Source organism: Anguilla anguilla, chromosome 3 (genome assembly GCF_013347855.1).
Source record: "Anguilla anguilla isolate fAngAng1 chromosome 3, fAngAng1.pri, whole genome shotgun sequence".
Classification (NCBI taxonomy): domain Eukaryota; kingdom Metazoa; phylum Chordata; class Actinopteri; order Anguilliformes; family Anguillidae; genus Anguilla; species Anguilla anguilla.
In genome coordinates this window covers 63,739,587-63,752,784 of record NC_049203.1, presented here as the reverse complement: position 1 = coordinate 63,752,784, position 13,198 = coordinate 63,739,587, and the positions used below count along the sequence as shown (strand labels likewise).

The 13,198-nt window shown below is 46.0% G+C and overlaps 1 protein-coding gene across 5 annotated transcripts; it reads right to left on the bottom strand.

Moving 5' to 3' along the window:
- Window positions 1–1,215: 1,215 nt before the first annotated feature.
- On the bottom strand, window positions 1,216–12,998 carry fmr1 (FMRP translational regulator 1). Of its 5 annotated transcripts, XM_035410196.1 has the most exons (16): window positions 12,845–12,998; window positions 12,690–12,755; window positions 11,493–11,545; window positions 11,099–11,201; window positions 10,393–10,464; window positions 9,614–9,762; window positions 8,797–8,890; window positions 8,586–8,702; window positions 7,654–7,824; window positions 6,894–6,972; window positions 6,671–6,783; window positions 5,811–5,900; window positions 5,006–5,201; window positions 2,779–2,967; window positions 2,396–2,478; window positions 1,216–1,660 (listed from the first exon to the last, which is right to left on the bottom strand). In XM_035410196.1, exons 2-16 carry the CDS (start codon window positions 12,738–12,740, stop codon window positions 1,463–1,465), a joined length of 1,758 nt encoding a protein of 585 aa, XP_035266087.1. In that variant the 5' UTR covers window positions 12,741–12,755; window positions 12,845–12,998; the 3' UTR covers window positions 1,216–1,462. The 5 variants fall into 5 exon arrangements, with proteins under 5 accessions (XP_035266087.1, XP_035266086.1, XP_035266088.1 ...); XM_035410195.1 differs by having other exon boundaries at window positions 12,690–12,998; XM_035410197.1 differs by having other exon boundaries at window positions 5,811–5,897; window positions 12,690–12,998.
- Window positions 12,999–13,198: the final 200 nt, after the last annotated feature.

The following is a 13,198-nucleotide window of genomic DNA, read 5'->3' as shown; positions in this document are numbered from 1 at the left end:
GGGGACAGAGGAGCACTGTACAGTTAGGCAGTCAAGCATTCCACATACTTAAATGACCAGCTCCGTTTAGTGGTTCATCTGTTCAACAAAATAACATTGTACAACACCCTCATAAGACAGAAGTAGATTCAAGAATGTCCACACATTTTTTTTTTCTTTTAAATATCCAAATATAATACACTCCCTCCTATGAAATGATCTAGTCTTATAAATAACAACCAGAAGTCCTGCCTGCTCAGGGCCACAGTGTCTATGAACAGTATTCTATGAAAGGAAAGCAATAAAGAGAACATTCTTACAATCACATGTACGGTATATTTAGCGGCCATGTCTTACATCGTGTTGTATAATGCATTTTATAATAATAACAATTCATAAATCACCCACAACTGCAAAGCCGTAATCAGTTCTTCTATCCAAAATTGTTCTCCCCCCCTCCCCCCCCCCCCCCCTTCTGTAAAGTAAACCAATCCCTCACCACTATTCTAGATTTCAGTGCATGAAAAGGAAATAAATGTCTTACATTTGCCAGGCAGAAATCCTGTTTTTCCCCAAACCAAAATAAAAAAGGTAATGAAATGCATGCATTCTCCAAGAGAAGGAACTATTTTCTCTTTTGATGAATGAACAACTTCTCTATAATTCAGTATTTTACATTAGTGTTTTCCACGTCTTCTTCCCTGATATAGACATCCAATTACGATACTGTCCACGCTAGTTTAAAGGCACAGATCAGACAGGAGTTTCTCTCTTTTTTTTGTTTTTTTTTTTTTTTTTTATACATTTTTTGCTAATGATACAACGGCTGTGACTTCACATTGTCGTGGGGAATGCGACTCAACGGTTTTGACCGTCGCTGAACGCGTGTTAAGTGCCAACGACAGAGGCCTCAAGCGCTCATTAAATCGAACCTTTGAACGTGGAAACGGACGCGTCTTCAGATGTTATGCGGCACACGAAGTATGAACACCTACCCTCCTGGAATACACGTTTTTCTTTATTTTAGTTTTTTTTTTTTTTTTTTCATTTTTTTGTTTTACATATTTCTCCCCACAGCTCATTTGATAGGTAGTTGTCTAGAAATTCATTTACAAAAAAAAAACAAAAAAAAAAAAACTGCAACTTCTGCCCCTCTTCCCATCCACTTCCCGACCTCCCGTCCACCCCCCCCCCCCCCTCCCCCAACCCTTAGAAACTCCTGGCTCGCCCCTCTACTGGTACAGTGAAGCGCGTCTGCCCTCCCTGCCTGCCACAGAAGTGAATGCTCTCCACACAGCTGCAAAGTGTGCTTATTCTGCATGTCTCGCGACAGCCCTACCGCCCCAGTTCTCTTTGGCCTAACGTGTCTCTAATGGTGAAGCGTCTGAATTGATGGAACAGTAGAGGAGACAATTGGCTGAGGATTGGGGTGGGGGGGGGTGTGGGGGGTGGGGTGGGTTGGGGGTGAGCGGAGGGGCCTTGCCTAGGACACCCCGTTCACCAGCGCCTGGGGGCCGTCCGGGTTCTCCTGCTTCTCCTTCTTCACCGTGCGCTCCTTGATGGGCCGCTGGCGGCTGGCCCCGTTCCCCGCCGCGGCCCCGTCAACCCCGACCCCGACCCCACCCCCGCCCCCGGGGCCCTTGGTGTGGACGCTCCTCTCGTTGTTTCCGTCGATCCGGATCTGCAGAGCGGAGGGGAAAAGGACAAGCGGACATCAGTGAGGCGCAGGGAGATCGCCAGCGGAAGCTTCTAGAACCAGAGAGCTTTGAGCTTGTGACCAGGCAAACGTGCGCGACTGTGACAGACATTCAGGGCGTTTTGCTCAAACGGTTCGGTTTGAAAGACCCATGTAAGCAACAGAGACGTTTGGGGCTGCTGAGATTCAGTTATTCACACATATATCTCAGAGGCCCTCACAGGTTATGCAATGCTAGTTTTGAAAGAGAGAGAAAAAAAAAAGATCTCAAAGCTTTAAAAGCAGTAAGACAGTCCTGAGGGCTGAATTCTGAATTACTTTTTAAAATAACAGATATAAATGTACAGAAAGCTTGTCTGAAACTGAGCTAGCTTCTGACGGATCTCAGTGAATGCCCAAGGCATTGCTGAACCATCTACAGCTACAGAGAGTAGCTGTGTGCACATTTTGCATTGCAGCTATGATTCTACTGCTGCACGCATTAAAATTTGATTTTCGTGACACAGAACATGAAATAAAGAGGACATTTTGTGTTCTTTGTGTCATGAGACATAAAATTAAGAGCTGGTTTCGTTTAGCATCCAGAACAGTAGCAGCCCTAGTTTTCTTCTTCTTCTTTTCATGGTAAACCGTGACACCGTGTGGTGACATGCTGTAACTGCACCTTTTTCAAAGGTTTGTGTTCGATGTTCACAAGACAGAGCAACAGCTGCATGTTACCTGCAGTGAATCCTCCTGTGGCCGTGGTTTTGTCTCCCTAGAGTTGCGTGAACGGGATTCATTCCACTGCATTTCCTCAGTTCCTTAAAAATAAAAACAGCCACAGCCGACACTTCAGGACAAGCAAACAAACGTTTCCCTTTCTCAGTACTTAACGGATATTACTGCACTGCACGTGGTACCATACAGCTTTGAGAAGCAGCAGAACCACAAACGTCTCTTACCACACACACCACTGTATTGTTAAAGGAAGTGTGCAGTTAGGGCGTACACAATTTATTTATTTTTATTTTCTGCCATGGCGACGTTTTAATCGGATAGCATGAACTGACGGTTTGGCAGGAAACTACAGTGGGGTTTTTCCAGGCCTTCGCGGCTCTCACCTTTGTAGCCTCCTCCTCCTCTGCCCCTCCCTCCTCGGCCTCGAGGGCCCCCCCCTCGCTTCCGGCCGTCCCCCCGCCTGGGGTACCCCCCGCCCCCCTCCTCGTCGGTGGGGGCCAGAGACCAGTCGCTCAGCTCGTCCTTGTGGTCAGACTCTGTCTCGGACGCGTTCGACGCCTCCGAGTTGGTGCCTGTGGGAACATAATCAGACGGAAACATTTCATGTTAAATCGAGTTAAATCCAGGCCGTCAGGATAAATGCAGCTTCAACTCTATCTGAACATGATCTGAGCAAACTAACTACTACTAGCAAATAAATATTACATTCATGTATCAGAATGTAGGATTATTCACTAAAATAAAACGTCATTTTGCTAAGTTTTTCTGTCCCTGGACACATACTCGAATGCATATGCCAGAAATGCATTTTTAAAAAAACAATTTCAATTCTACTGTACGTCCTATTTTCGGCTTCTCATTTGTAATTCTCCAGAACCATCTTATAATAATAATACTGATTAATTAGTAATTATGCACTAATGTGTGGAAGCTAATGATAATACTACATAATGTCTTTAAATTTAAACATGGTAATAGAGTGAGACTTTAAAAAAAAAAAAAGAAAAAAAAAGTTTTTTTGTTCAGGGAAATTTCATTTAAATACCTATTAATATTTGCTTCTTGTAGGGTATGTATATGAACATTATAATAATTTTTTGTGAAAATCCATTGTGACATTTCAAGTTGGAAGACTTCGTATTCAAAACTTAAATTTGCAATATTATCATTTTTGGCCTAGGTCTGGTTATACTACCACTAGTCACAAGTATCAGCTGTGACCAAACATAAGCGGCCAACCTGTCATCTCTGAATGTCATTCATACAAATAATAAAAGGAAAAACGAAACAGTCTTAAATGGAAATTGACTTATCCGCAGTGCCACTGCTTAACCAATCAGAGCGCATTCAAACTGCGCAGCAGGTCCAAACCCAGACAAACAAGTCTGAACACTTCCACTGAAATACACTGTCACCTGTCTTTTTTTTTTTTTTTTTTTTACATTGCCGTGATATGAGGTATTAAAACGATAAGATGATGCGGTCTACATCAGGTCAGATCACGTTACATGTGTCTCTATTCGTTCACTCAGTGTCAAACGTAGGCTGGCATCCATTTGGTGACATTTCTGAATATTCCTATTATACGATAACGCGATAAAAACCAAATCGCTAAATCTTCACTGACAGATATCAAAAACCTAATCTAATCAGGAAAATCTGACAGTGCCTTGCATGCCTTTACAAGAGACCTTGAACATGTGCACAGTTTGTTTGGAAATGAAAATATTAAGTATTGACTTGATCTGGTGGTAAACATTTAGTTAATTAGCTGCAGCTAATGAAAGAGTACAATATGGTACTCCAGCTCCAGGGCTACTGAATCTGGGACACAACAGATTCCCAGGACATGATAAATACGATTCTGCATTACTCTGACCTGGAAGTGATAGAAATAAATACTTTGATGCTGGCCTTAAATTGAACATCTATATTTGTCACAAGCTGTCCCCTCATTACAAGATGATCAGGACAGGCTGAAATAATTTGTATTCATAAGAATTTCACTTGTTAGTTGACAATTAGTTGGTTGGCAGACCGCTTGAATCAAGGAGTATAATAGCCCACGTTACACAACCTAATTTATACAAAAATAAATCATTCAATATTTAACCTCAGCGCACAAGAACCAGGCCTCCCCAGGCATACAAATTTACAACCCTCTGGCAGCAAATCAAGCTCTGAATAATGATGCACTACCCAAATAAAAGGGCTACGCTCTTAAAAGGATTAACACAGAACCTTTTCAGTTTTCAAAATTTTCTGTTCCAGGGACCCCCCCCCCCCCCACCCAGGCTCAAAGGAATCCAGGAGACAGCCATCTTAAATTACAAAGGGTTATATATTTTTTTAAAAGGTTTCATATTAAAAAAATTTTTCTCCAATATCTATATAGAAGTGGTCATTGCATATCAAGTCTGGACAGGGACCCCCCCTACAGTAGCTTCAAGAAGCCCAGGGGTCTGCAGGCCCCCTGCTGAAAACTCAGGTATTCGACTAATCATTCTAAACTTAACCCAGCCACGCCTGCCTGACAACAGATTCATTTCAAAAGCCCTGATTGGCCGCATGTTTGTCCCCGAGGGAAGCCTTGCTACACGCCCCTCGTACCTGACGCAAAGGTGGGGCCTCGCCTGCCACGCCCCCCTCGGCCAAAGGGCTTGCCCCCTCGAGAGGGCCCCATGCCGTCGTCCGCGATGAACCCCTTGTCTTTATCGGGGCGCCCCGCCGAGGCCCGGGGGCCGCCCCCGATCTGGCGGAGCTGCTCGTCGATCTGCAGCCTCTCCATCCGCAGCTGGTCCACTTCCTGTGGGGAGGACAGGCGGGGGGGGGGGGTCACGCCACAGGTTCCAGTGACCCGCAGTCCCAATGCATACAACCACAAAGCCTTGATTTAAAACCATTCTAAAGTTCAGGCCTCTAACCCTTAAAGTTGTGAGATTTCAAATATGTCATTAGAATGTTTCAACTGAACATTCTAATGCTGATGTAACAATCACTGCTGGTGACTGAAAGCAATGGAATTCTAGAACACTGACTTAGAATTGTGAAAATAAATAAATAAAAATTCCAAGGGTGAAATTCCACTGCTAAATGGTTCACTGTGCAGCAAACATGTTCACCTGTACCATTTTATTTGACCAAAATGAACGCAGAGATCTTGGCTAATTTTTCTCCTTGGAAAAACGTTAGCAAAGGAGCGTGCTAATGCATCACAATTAGATCCACTCCTGAATTATTCTCCCAGTTAGCACACTGCAATTTTCAGAGCAAATGCTCCCAAAATATATGGGACTCTAAATGCCTCTGAACTGAACCTGGTTTTTTTTCTCATCTGCTGTGGGTCAGAAGCGCCGCGGCTGCCATCTTTTTTTAAACCTCACCTGCGGGGGGGTGCCGTCAGTCGCTCACTCACCTTCAGGTAATTGAGGTGGTAGTCGAGCAGCACGCGCGCGTTCGAGATGCTCTCCTTTGTTCCCACGAACACGAACGGCACCATGCCCTGCTGAGCGTGCGCACGAAAAGGAAGTCAGAGAGAGAGACAGAGAGTTTATCACCGCGGGGAGGGAGGGGGAATTCCGAAGGCGGGTGACTAGCGAGGGCCGTTTCCCGGGCGACTCTTCCGCGCGCTCCACCGCGATCGATAAGACGGGCAGGCGTCTCCGTCGCATCGCACGACGCCGACTGTGGCTTTTATTTATTTCATTCTGCAGTCATCAAATGAAGCTGTGCAGGAGCGCCCTTCGCGTGCGGTCTGCACTGACTGAGGCAGGGGTGTCGGACTGAGTCCCAAGGGGGCCGCGGTGTCTGCGGGTTTTCGTGATTTCCTTTCAAACAGCTGCTAATTAAGGCCTCAAGAAGAAGGTGTGTGTGAATTCCTTAGCCAATCAGTGACTGTAAATGAACCACCCTGAAAACCAGCAGCCACTGGGGCCCTCCAGCGCTGGAGCTTGACACCTGTGGAACGCGGGCTCCTGAATAACAATGAGGAGTCGCTCTGGCACAATGAGACGAGGAGAATCTCATTTACAGGAAGCTTTCCGCTCGGCGGAATGCTACGGCCGATTACGCCAGCGGCCACAGCCGGCGCCGGTGCAGCCGGGATTTGATTCCAGACAGCGGAGTGTACGATCGCACTGAAAGCCAGCGTTTTAGCAGGATGAGTCACACGCCCCCACCCCCCCTCTCCCCCCTCCCCCCCCGGGCCCCCGCGTTATCAAAGCTGACGGTCGGGAACAAATCTTTAAAAAGATGAATTACGCAGCTCGTTCTCACCTCGTCCTGTGGCGCTGGCTTTTTGTCGTTCTCCGCCTCGATCCTCACGCGCACAACCCCCGATTTATCCACCACCTCCTGGATGAGCTTTCCGTTTTTACCAATGACTTTCCCTTAAAGGAGAGGGAAAATAAAACGCATGATTCAGGTTCAGAAGGCGGGGGAAGAAAACGTAATGTATAGTTATGCTTTTTTTTTTTTTTTTTCCACCTTTCTACCTTACCCACTAAACTCCTGGGGACTTTGATAACATCCTCCGAAAATTCAAGGAAACTTCTGGCCTTCCGTACTGCCTCCTGGTCCTACAGTCCAATGACACACATTTAGAAGAAAAGTGGTGAGGTCAGTCCCGCTGAAAATGGGGTTACAGTACAAACCGTTTTCAGAGATCATACTTCTGCAAGCGGAAAACTACATTCAGCACAAAAGGAGGACAAATGGCAGAAAATAAAAGACACCATTGCAGATATATGCATGAATTATGCAGTTCCTGCACATCACTTTGCTGACAGAGAGGACCATCAGATGTTCTCTTCTTAATAGATCTGACAGACACATACGCATCGCTACCATCGCCGGCTGAACCCGCCTTTGACTCAACCCTACGGGATGCAAATCATGTGAAGGCACGTGCGGTTTCTTCCAATCCCAATGTGTGCACCCAAACTGACTCCATGAAATGTATACTTGTTCACACACACACACACACACACACACACACACACACACACACACACACACACACACTCATATAGTCAGACCCGACAGCTTTTTGCAGAAAATCAGGCAAATCCTGGATCTGGCCTATGGGTCCTCGTACAGAAAACTGCTCGTGTGGCTCACGGTAAGTAGATGGAAATAGAGGCACACCCTATTTGACTGCAAGCGACACTGTTTGCACAGTGCAAACATTAAACAGAAGCACGCCCCCGCAGCAGGGAGGGTGTGAGAATGCAAGATGGCCGCCGCTGGGTCCGCCCTACCTCTCCGTAGATGTGGAAGGTGCAGGTCTCCTCGTCCAGGTCGATGGTGGTGACCCCGGGCACCTTCCTGGCCTGCTGGATGTTGGCGCCGTGGGTACCGATGGCCAGCCCCATCAGGTCGTCCCGAACCACAAACTGCTCGTGGAACCGGGACGCCAGCTGTCGAGAGCTCTGGTGACAGAAATCCCACGGTCTGGATGTCCTCGCGTTCACAAAGTTCAAACTCATACTATTTCTAAAACACCTTTTTCCTATGCATGGCAAATTGTTATCGCTCCCTCACTCACGGACGACCTTTGAGGGACGTTTCGTGGGACGCACGCGCAGGTGGTGCCAGCTAAAATGTGCCTGCGGAAGTGAGTTGGTCTGGACGGTTCCGCGCTTGTTAAAGACTTCCTCATCCTCAAATTCCGCCAAATGTTTTATTTGTCAAGTTACAGCTGCGCCACCGGTACACATGAAGGTTCGACCACATGTCCCTGCTGGAAAGCTGGTGACTGTTTTACACCTTAGAAGCCAGGGAAATACGGCAAGATAGATATTGTGCCAACTGAAGGAGAGGCGTTTCTCTCTGTTGACAACAGTTGGCACCCGGCATTAAAGTGGGGAGGAACCAAGGCAGCAGTAGCCCGAGCCAACTTAAACCTACCCTACCCCTGATGGGAGCAGGCTAGTAATGTTCCACGATTGCAGACTCTGTATCACAGCTGGGTAATGACATAATTAAAGCTCAAACCTTCGTCTGTGCCAAACTTGCACTCACACTGAGTGTATATACAGCCACGAACTGAACCCCATAATCTAGACTGGAAACCAGAACAAAACACACTGATGAGAGTCCTAGTGCTCCCATTCCCACGACAACAGTGCCGAACCCCTACCTAATGAGCCGGCTGCCTAACCCCTGCCCCACGGCGGCGAACCCTCCCTACCTCCAGCTGTCGGCTGGCCTCCTCGTTGCGGAGCATCAGGGAAAGCTTCGTGCGCAGGCTCCTGAAGTGCATGTCGCTCAGCATGGTCGCCCGCTTGGCCGTCACCTCGTTGACAGACTGCGGCGAGAGCAAGGGGAACGCACCGGCGTGAGAGGCGGGAAAAGCGCGGCGAGAAAATCGGCTTAGAGCACGCAAAGGCTGCGGAACGCACCAGAATGACCAGCTGCTTCTTCTCCGCGTCGTACGTCACGTGGAACGCCCCCACGGCCTTCTTGAAATCCTTATGCGCCGAGTCTTTCGCACACCTTGCAGAAAATGACAGAATAAAGAGAAGAAATAAAAATGATTATTTGCAAACAACCAAGAAAAACAACCATCACCACCAGCATAACAATGAATTCAGTCTTCTGGTAAATGATAAGCCGTAGCTGCGACGATTCAAAACATATTAAATGTAAGTGGTGTGTCTTGTACGGGACAGCTGGGTGCGTGAAGGGTGCATCTTGTACGGGACGGCTAGGTGTATGGGGGGTGTGTCTTGCACGGGACAGCTGGGTGCGTGGCGGGGTGTGTCTTGTATGGGACAGCTGGGTGTATGGATAGTGTCTCTTGTACGGGACGGCTGGGTGTATGGGGGGTGTGTCTTGCACGGGACAGCTGGGTGCGTGGCGGGGTGTGTCTTGTATGGGACAGCTGGGTGTATGGATAGTGTCTCTTGTACGGGACGGCTGGGTGTATGGTGGGTGTGTCTTGTACGGGACGGCTGGGTATATGGGCGGTGTGTCTTGCACGAGGGCTGGGTGTACGGGCGGGGCGCCTCTCCCTATGTCTACATGCAAACTGCGAAACCAAAACAAACTGGCAGCAAATCTGACGGAAAGACAAACTAGATCTGCAATGAAATGGGTCACCAGCAGTGCACACAGGGGCGGCGACATTAGAAAAGCATTAAAGACGCGAGATTTGGCCGTCCCGGGAAAGAACCGAATCGCGCCCGAGGGACCGGGAGGTTCGGAGGCAGAGCTCACATCTGCCGCAGGTCCTCCGGCACGTCCAGTCTGACTTTGAGGAAGGTGTTTTTCGTGGCCGGCTTGTTCGGGTTCACGGGTCTTAGCCTCTCCAACGTGACAATTTCATTGAGGGTGGCGTCACAGGCTGCATATTCTATTACATAAAACTGGAAAAATGAGGAATTTGTTATTAACATGCAGACTATTAGCCTTTTTCCTATCAATTACCATCTTTGATCACTCAATGATGGTTCTGAAAAGCTCTGTAGTACAGCTATATTACACATGCAGAATACAGAAGGATAAGACTATGTATAATTATTATCACAAACATAAGGTAAGTCTGCATTACTTCCCTACATTAAATAATGTGCAAGAAAAAGCCAGGCCACCTTAGTGAAAGAGCAATTAGGACTGGCCAGACATAATTACATTTTGCTCAATCAACTTTACAGACGCTAATGAATCTCGATCTTCGCATACGTAGAGGAAAGGACTCAAAGAGCCAGGACTTTCCCCACATGCAAATAAAGAAGCATTCCAGGCCCCACGGTCAGAAAAGGGCATACTAATCACATGATGACCGGACTCAGGCAAAAGTACTCAGACAGAGCTTTAGAGCAGTCTGTTCCATTACAGTATTGTGATCTACCAGACTAAAAAGGCTACCTTTTTGTACTGCAAAACCATGTTTGTTTTGACTGAATAAAACAAACCGATGTGAACGGTCTTGTTTAACAGCAACGCTATAAGCCGACTGCCTGGTTCATCCTCAGTAGTCTGTGCCAGATGCTTACCTCCCCCTTAACCATCCTAACTTTGGCCAGCCACCACCCACAAGGCTCTTTGTCATTGGCCCTGGAGTACACCTGTGGGGAAAAAATGTGTGGTGTTTGAGACTGAGCTGGGCAGAGGCTGAGATGACACTGCACTGTTTCAGAGTTCACACAAAGACAAACTGATTGAAATCCTTTGAATGCAATTTAATGCTTTCATTTTAATGTTTGCAAAGGATATCGGACATATGCAGACATTAAAGCCCCCTAATTCAACTGTACTATGATATGGTTTGTTGTTCACTAGTAAGCAAAATGGCCTTTAAAAAAAAAAAAAAAAAATTATATCATTATTCAGGGTTAATGACAAACCAGACTGCAGATAAGATTACTACTGCTGCATATGCAAAGTGTCAGACAAAAACACAAACAAACAAAAAACAAAACAACCTGACACCCAGTGCAATTGTACCCAGTACAATGTCAGCAAAATTCCTGGGACTTCAAATGAGTGGACTTCTTTTTTCCCCCCCCAACACTCAACAAGAGTTTCAGAAAATAACCTTTCTTCTGCTCTACTCTCATGTGTGGCCTAACTTGGTTGGAGAGCATTAAAGCTCCTCCCTCATTTCAATTACATTCAGTCCTTTATTGCTACATCTACCATACAGCAGTTAGGAATGTGTTCAATGCAATTGTAGATTGAAAGTTCCTGTCCATTACTTACAGCACATACCTCAACTTCATCGCTTTCATTTATTTCTTTCTGAAAACCAGTCGGTGGAGGAAATCGAACATCATGAAAGGGGATCTGTCGCTCCGGCTGCCAACTTGGAAGGGGAAATGGTTTTAAATTAGGGCACATTATCTGAAGACTATGAGTAATGACAGTCAGCATAATCATGCATTCTAGAGACACACCTACTATGAAGCCTCACAGGTAAATCTGCATTTATTTATAGCACAAAATTTTCAAATAAATTTTTCATTTTCTTTTCTCCCCATTTAGATGAATTTCACATTGTGAAGCTTTCAACATAAATCTAGTTTAGCATGGTACATGCAGTCTAGTTTTGTGGCGTTTATTTAAAACCACGAAACATAGGCAGAATGATACTCACTTGTTCTCAAACGTCACAGTAACAGAACCTTCGTGCACGTCCTTCACAAATGCCTGAAATTAACACTGGCCAGTTAGTAAACAAGCATAACAAAAATGGTGGAATGCACTGAAGTAATTCCATACGTTGACAAAAGCACCGGCTTCGGTGAAATTCACACAGCTTCCTGATAGCTTTAACAGCTGCCTGATATAAAATAATAGGCCTATAAAATGACCGTAACTGTGTGAATTATAAATGTCTGAAGAGAGTTCACAATTGTTCTAAACAGGCAGCTAGATATTCATGAAAGTTACGCCCACTTTAACAAAAGCCCAACAACTGACTAAACAGATGCAATCCAGCAAATTTGGGTTATGACTATTAATAACTAATAATATAGCTCATGGAGTGAACACCGAGCAAGTTATAGCCACCTGTGTGGCACGGGTGTCATCCGCAACAGTTTATTTTGCCATCATGCGCACGCCAGAAAAAAACAGGTAACAGTTCATTCAGATCATGTTTGTTAGCAATATTCTTTATATAGGTTGACACAAATGGCTACCTAGATGTGCAATTGTAGGTAGCAGGGCAGTAATCGATTACACCTTATTGGGTGGGGCAAACACCAACAATCTAGCATTACGATGCCATTTCAAGCATAGCCGAACATATAACCATACATGTGCAAATCAGCGCATGTAGCTTGCTAGCTATATCATCAAACCTTAACTAGCAATCCGGCCAATAAAAAAGTTAACGTAGCTAGCTGCTGTGAATACGGCGGCACATTCAATGATGCAAAGCGAGACAATAATTAGCCAGCCAGCTAGCTGTTACATATATGCTTAGCATCGTGTAAATAGGGAAGAGCAAGCTAGCGTCGGCTAACAAGCTAAACGAAGAGGTTAGTTAACTAGCAATTAACCGGTTCGCTCAGCTACCAAGCTGATCTCTTCAAAGAATCATTAATGTTACACGGTAGCTGGGCCTTGTCTTCTACCTTTTTAGCGTGCAATATATCTTTGACGGCAGCTACTTGGATCTGGGCCTAGCGATTCCTAGCAGCTAGGGTCTTGCGTGTTCTGCGTGCAACGTTACATTAAAATACTATGGTTGATGCATTGGGGATCCCTCAAGAAACCACAAGCGACGCTGGAAATGTCAACATAATCGATAAACGACCGGACCTCGTTCAGCCAACGGACAAAATACCTTGTAAAATGCTCCACTCGTTCCTCGGACCTCCACGGCTAACTCGTCCATGGCTGCAACAATTAGCTAGATGCAAACGGGAATACAGTATGTTGCCACGGTTCTTTGAAAATCCCCCCCAAAAGACGGTCCTTTTCCTGGGCACTGCCTCTTACCTAGGCGTAAAGAAGTGCACTTCCAGTTTCTAAATAAATGAAAGCGAAACATTCATATCTAGTACATAGACAGTTCGCACCAGCTGCTCCTGAGTGCATTGATGTAAACACAAGAGCCTCCCAATTTCACTCGTCACGTGATGAGGGTTCACCTCAAGAACGCGAGCCTGGGCGATATAAGAGCTCACATCCGAGTGAGACATTTTACGTTTTTTTAAAGCAAGAAATCGGGTTTCGTCGGATTTTCCAGAAGTTACAACCAAATCGATAATTTACAACCCAAATGATGCATACGCCACTCTGTAGCGTACACATTAAATGTGTTAGCTGCTGAATGGGCGCTTCGGTAGCTTG

Bases quoted from the DNA above. Each gene is read 5' to 3' on its own strand.
- fmr1 (XM_035410195.1), bottom strand. From the start codon at position 12,740: ATGGACGAGTTAGCCGTGGAGGTCCGAGGAACGAGTGGAGCATTTTAC. The intron at 7,825-8,585 runs GTAGGGAGGGTT...TTCTGTCACCAG, and splicing joins AGGCCAGCCGACAGCTGGAG to AGCTCTCGACAGCTGGCGTC. The intron at 2,479-2,778 runs GTGAGAGCCGCG...TTTATTTTTAAG, and splicing joins AGGAGGAGGAGGCTACAAAG to GAACTGAGGAAATGCAGTGG.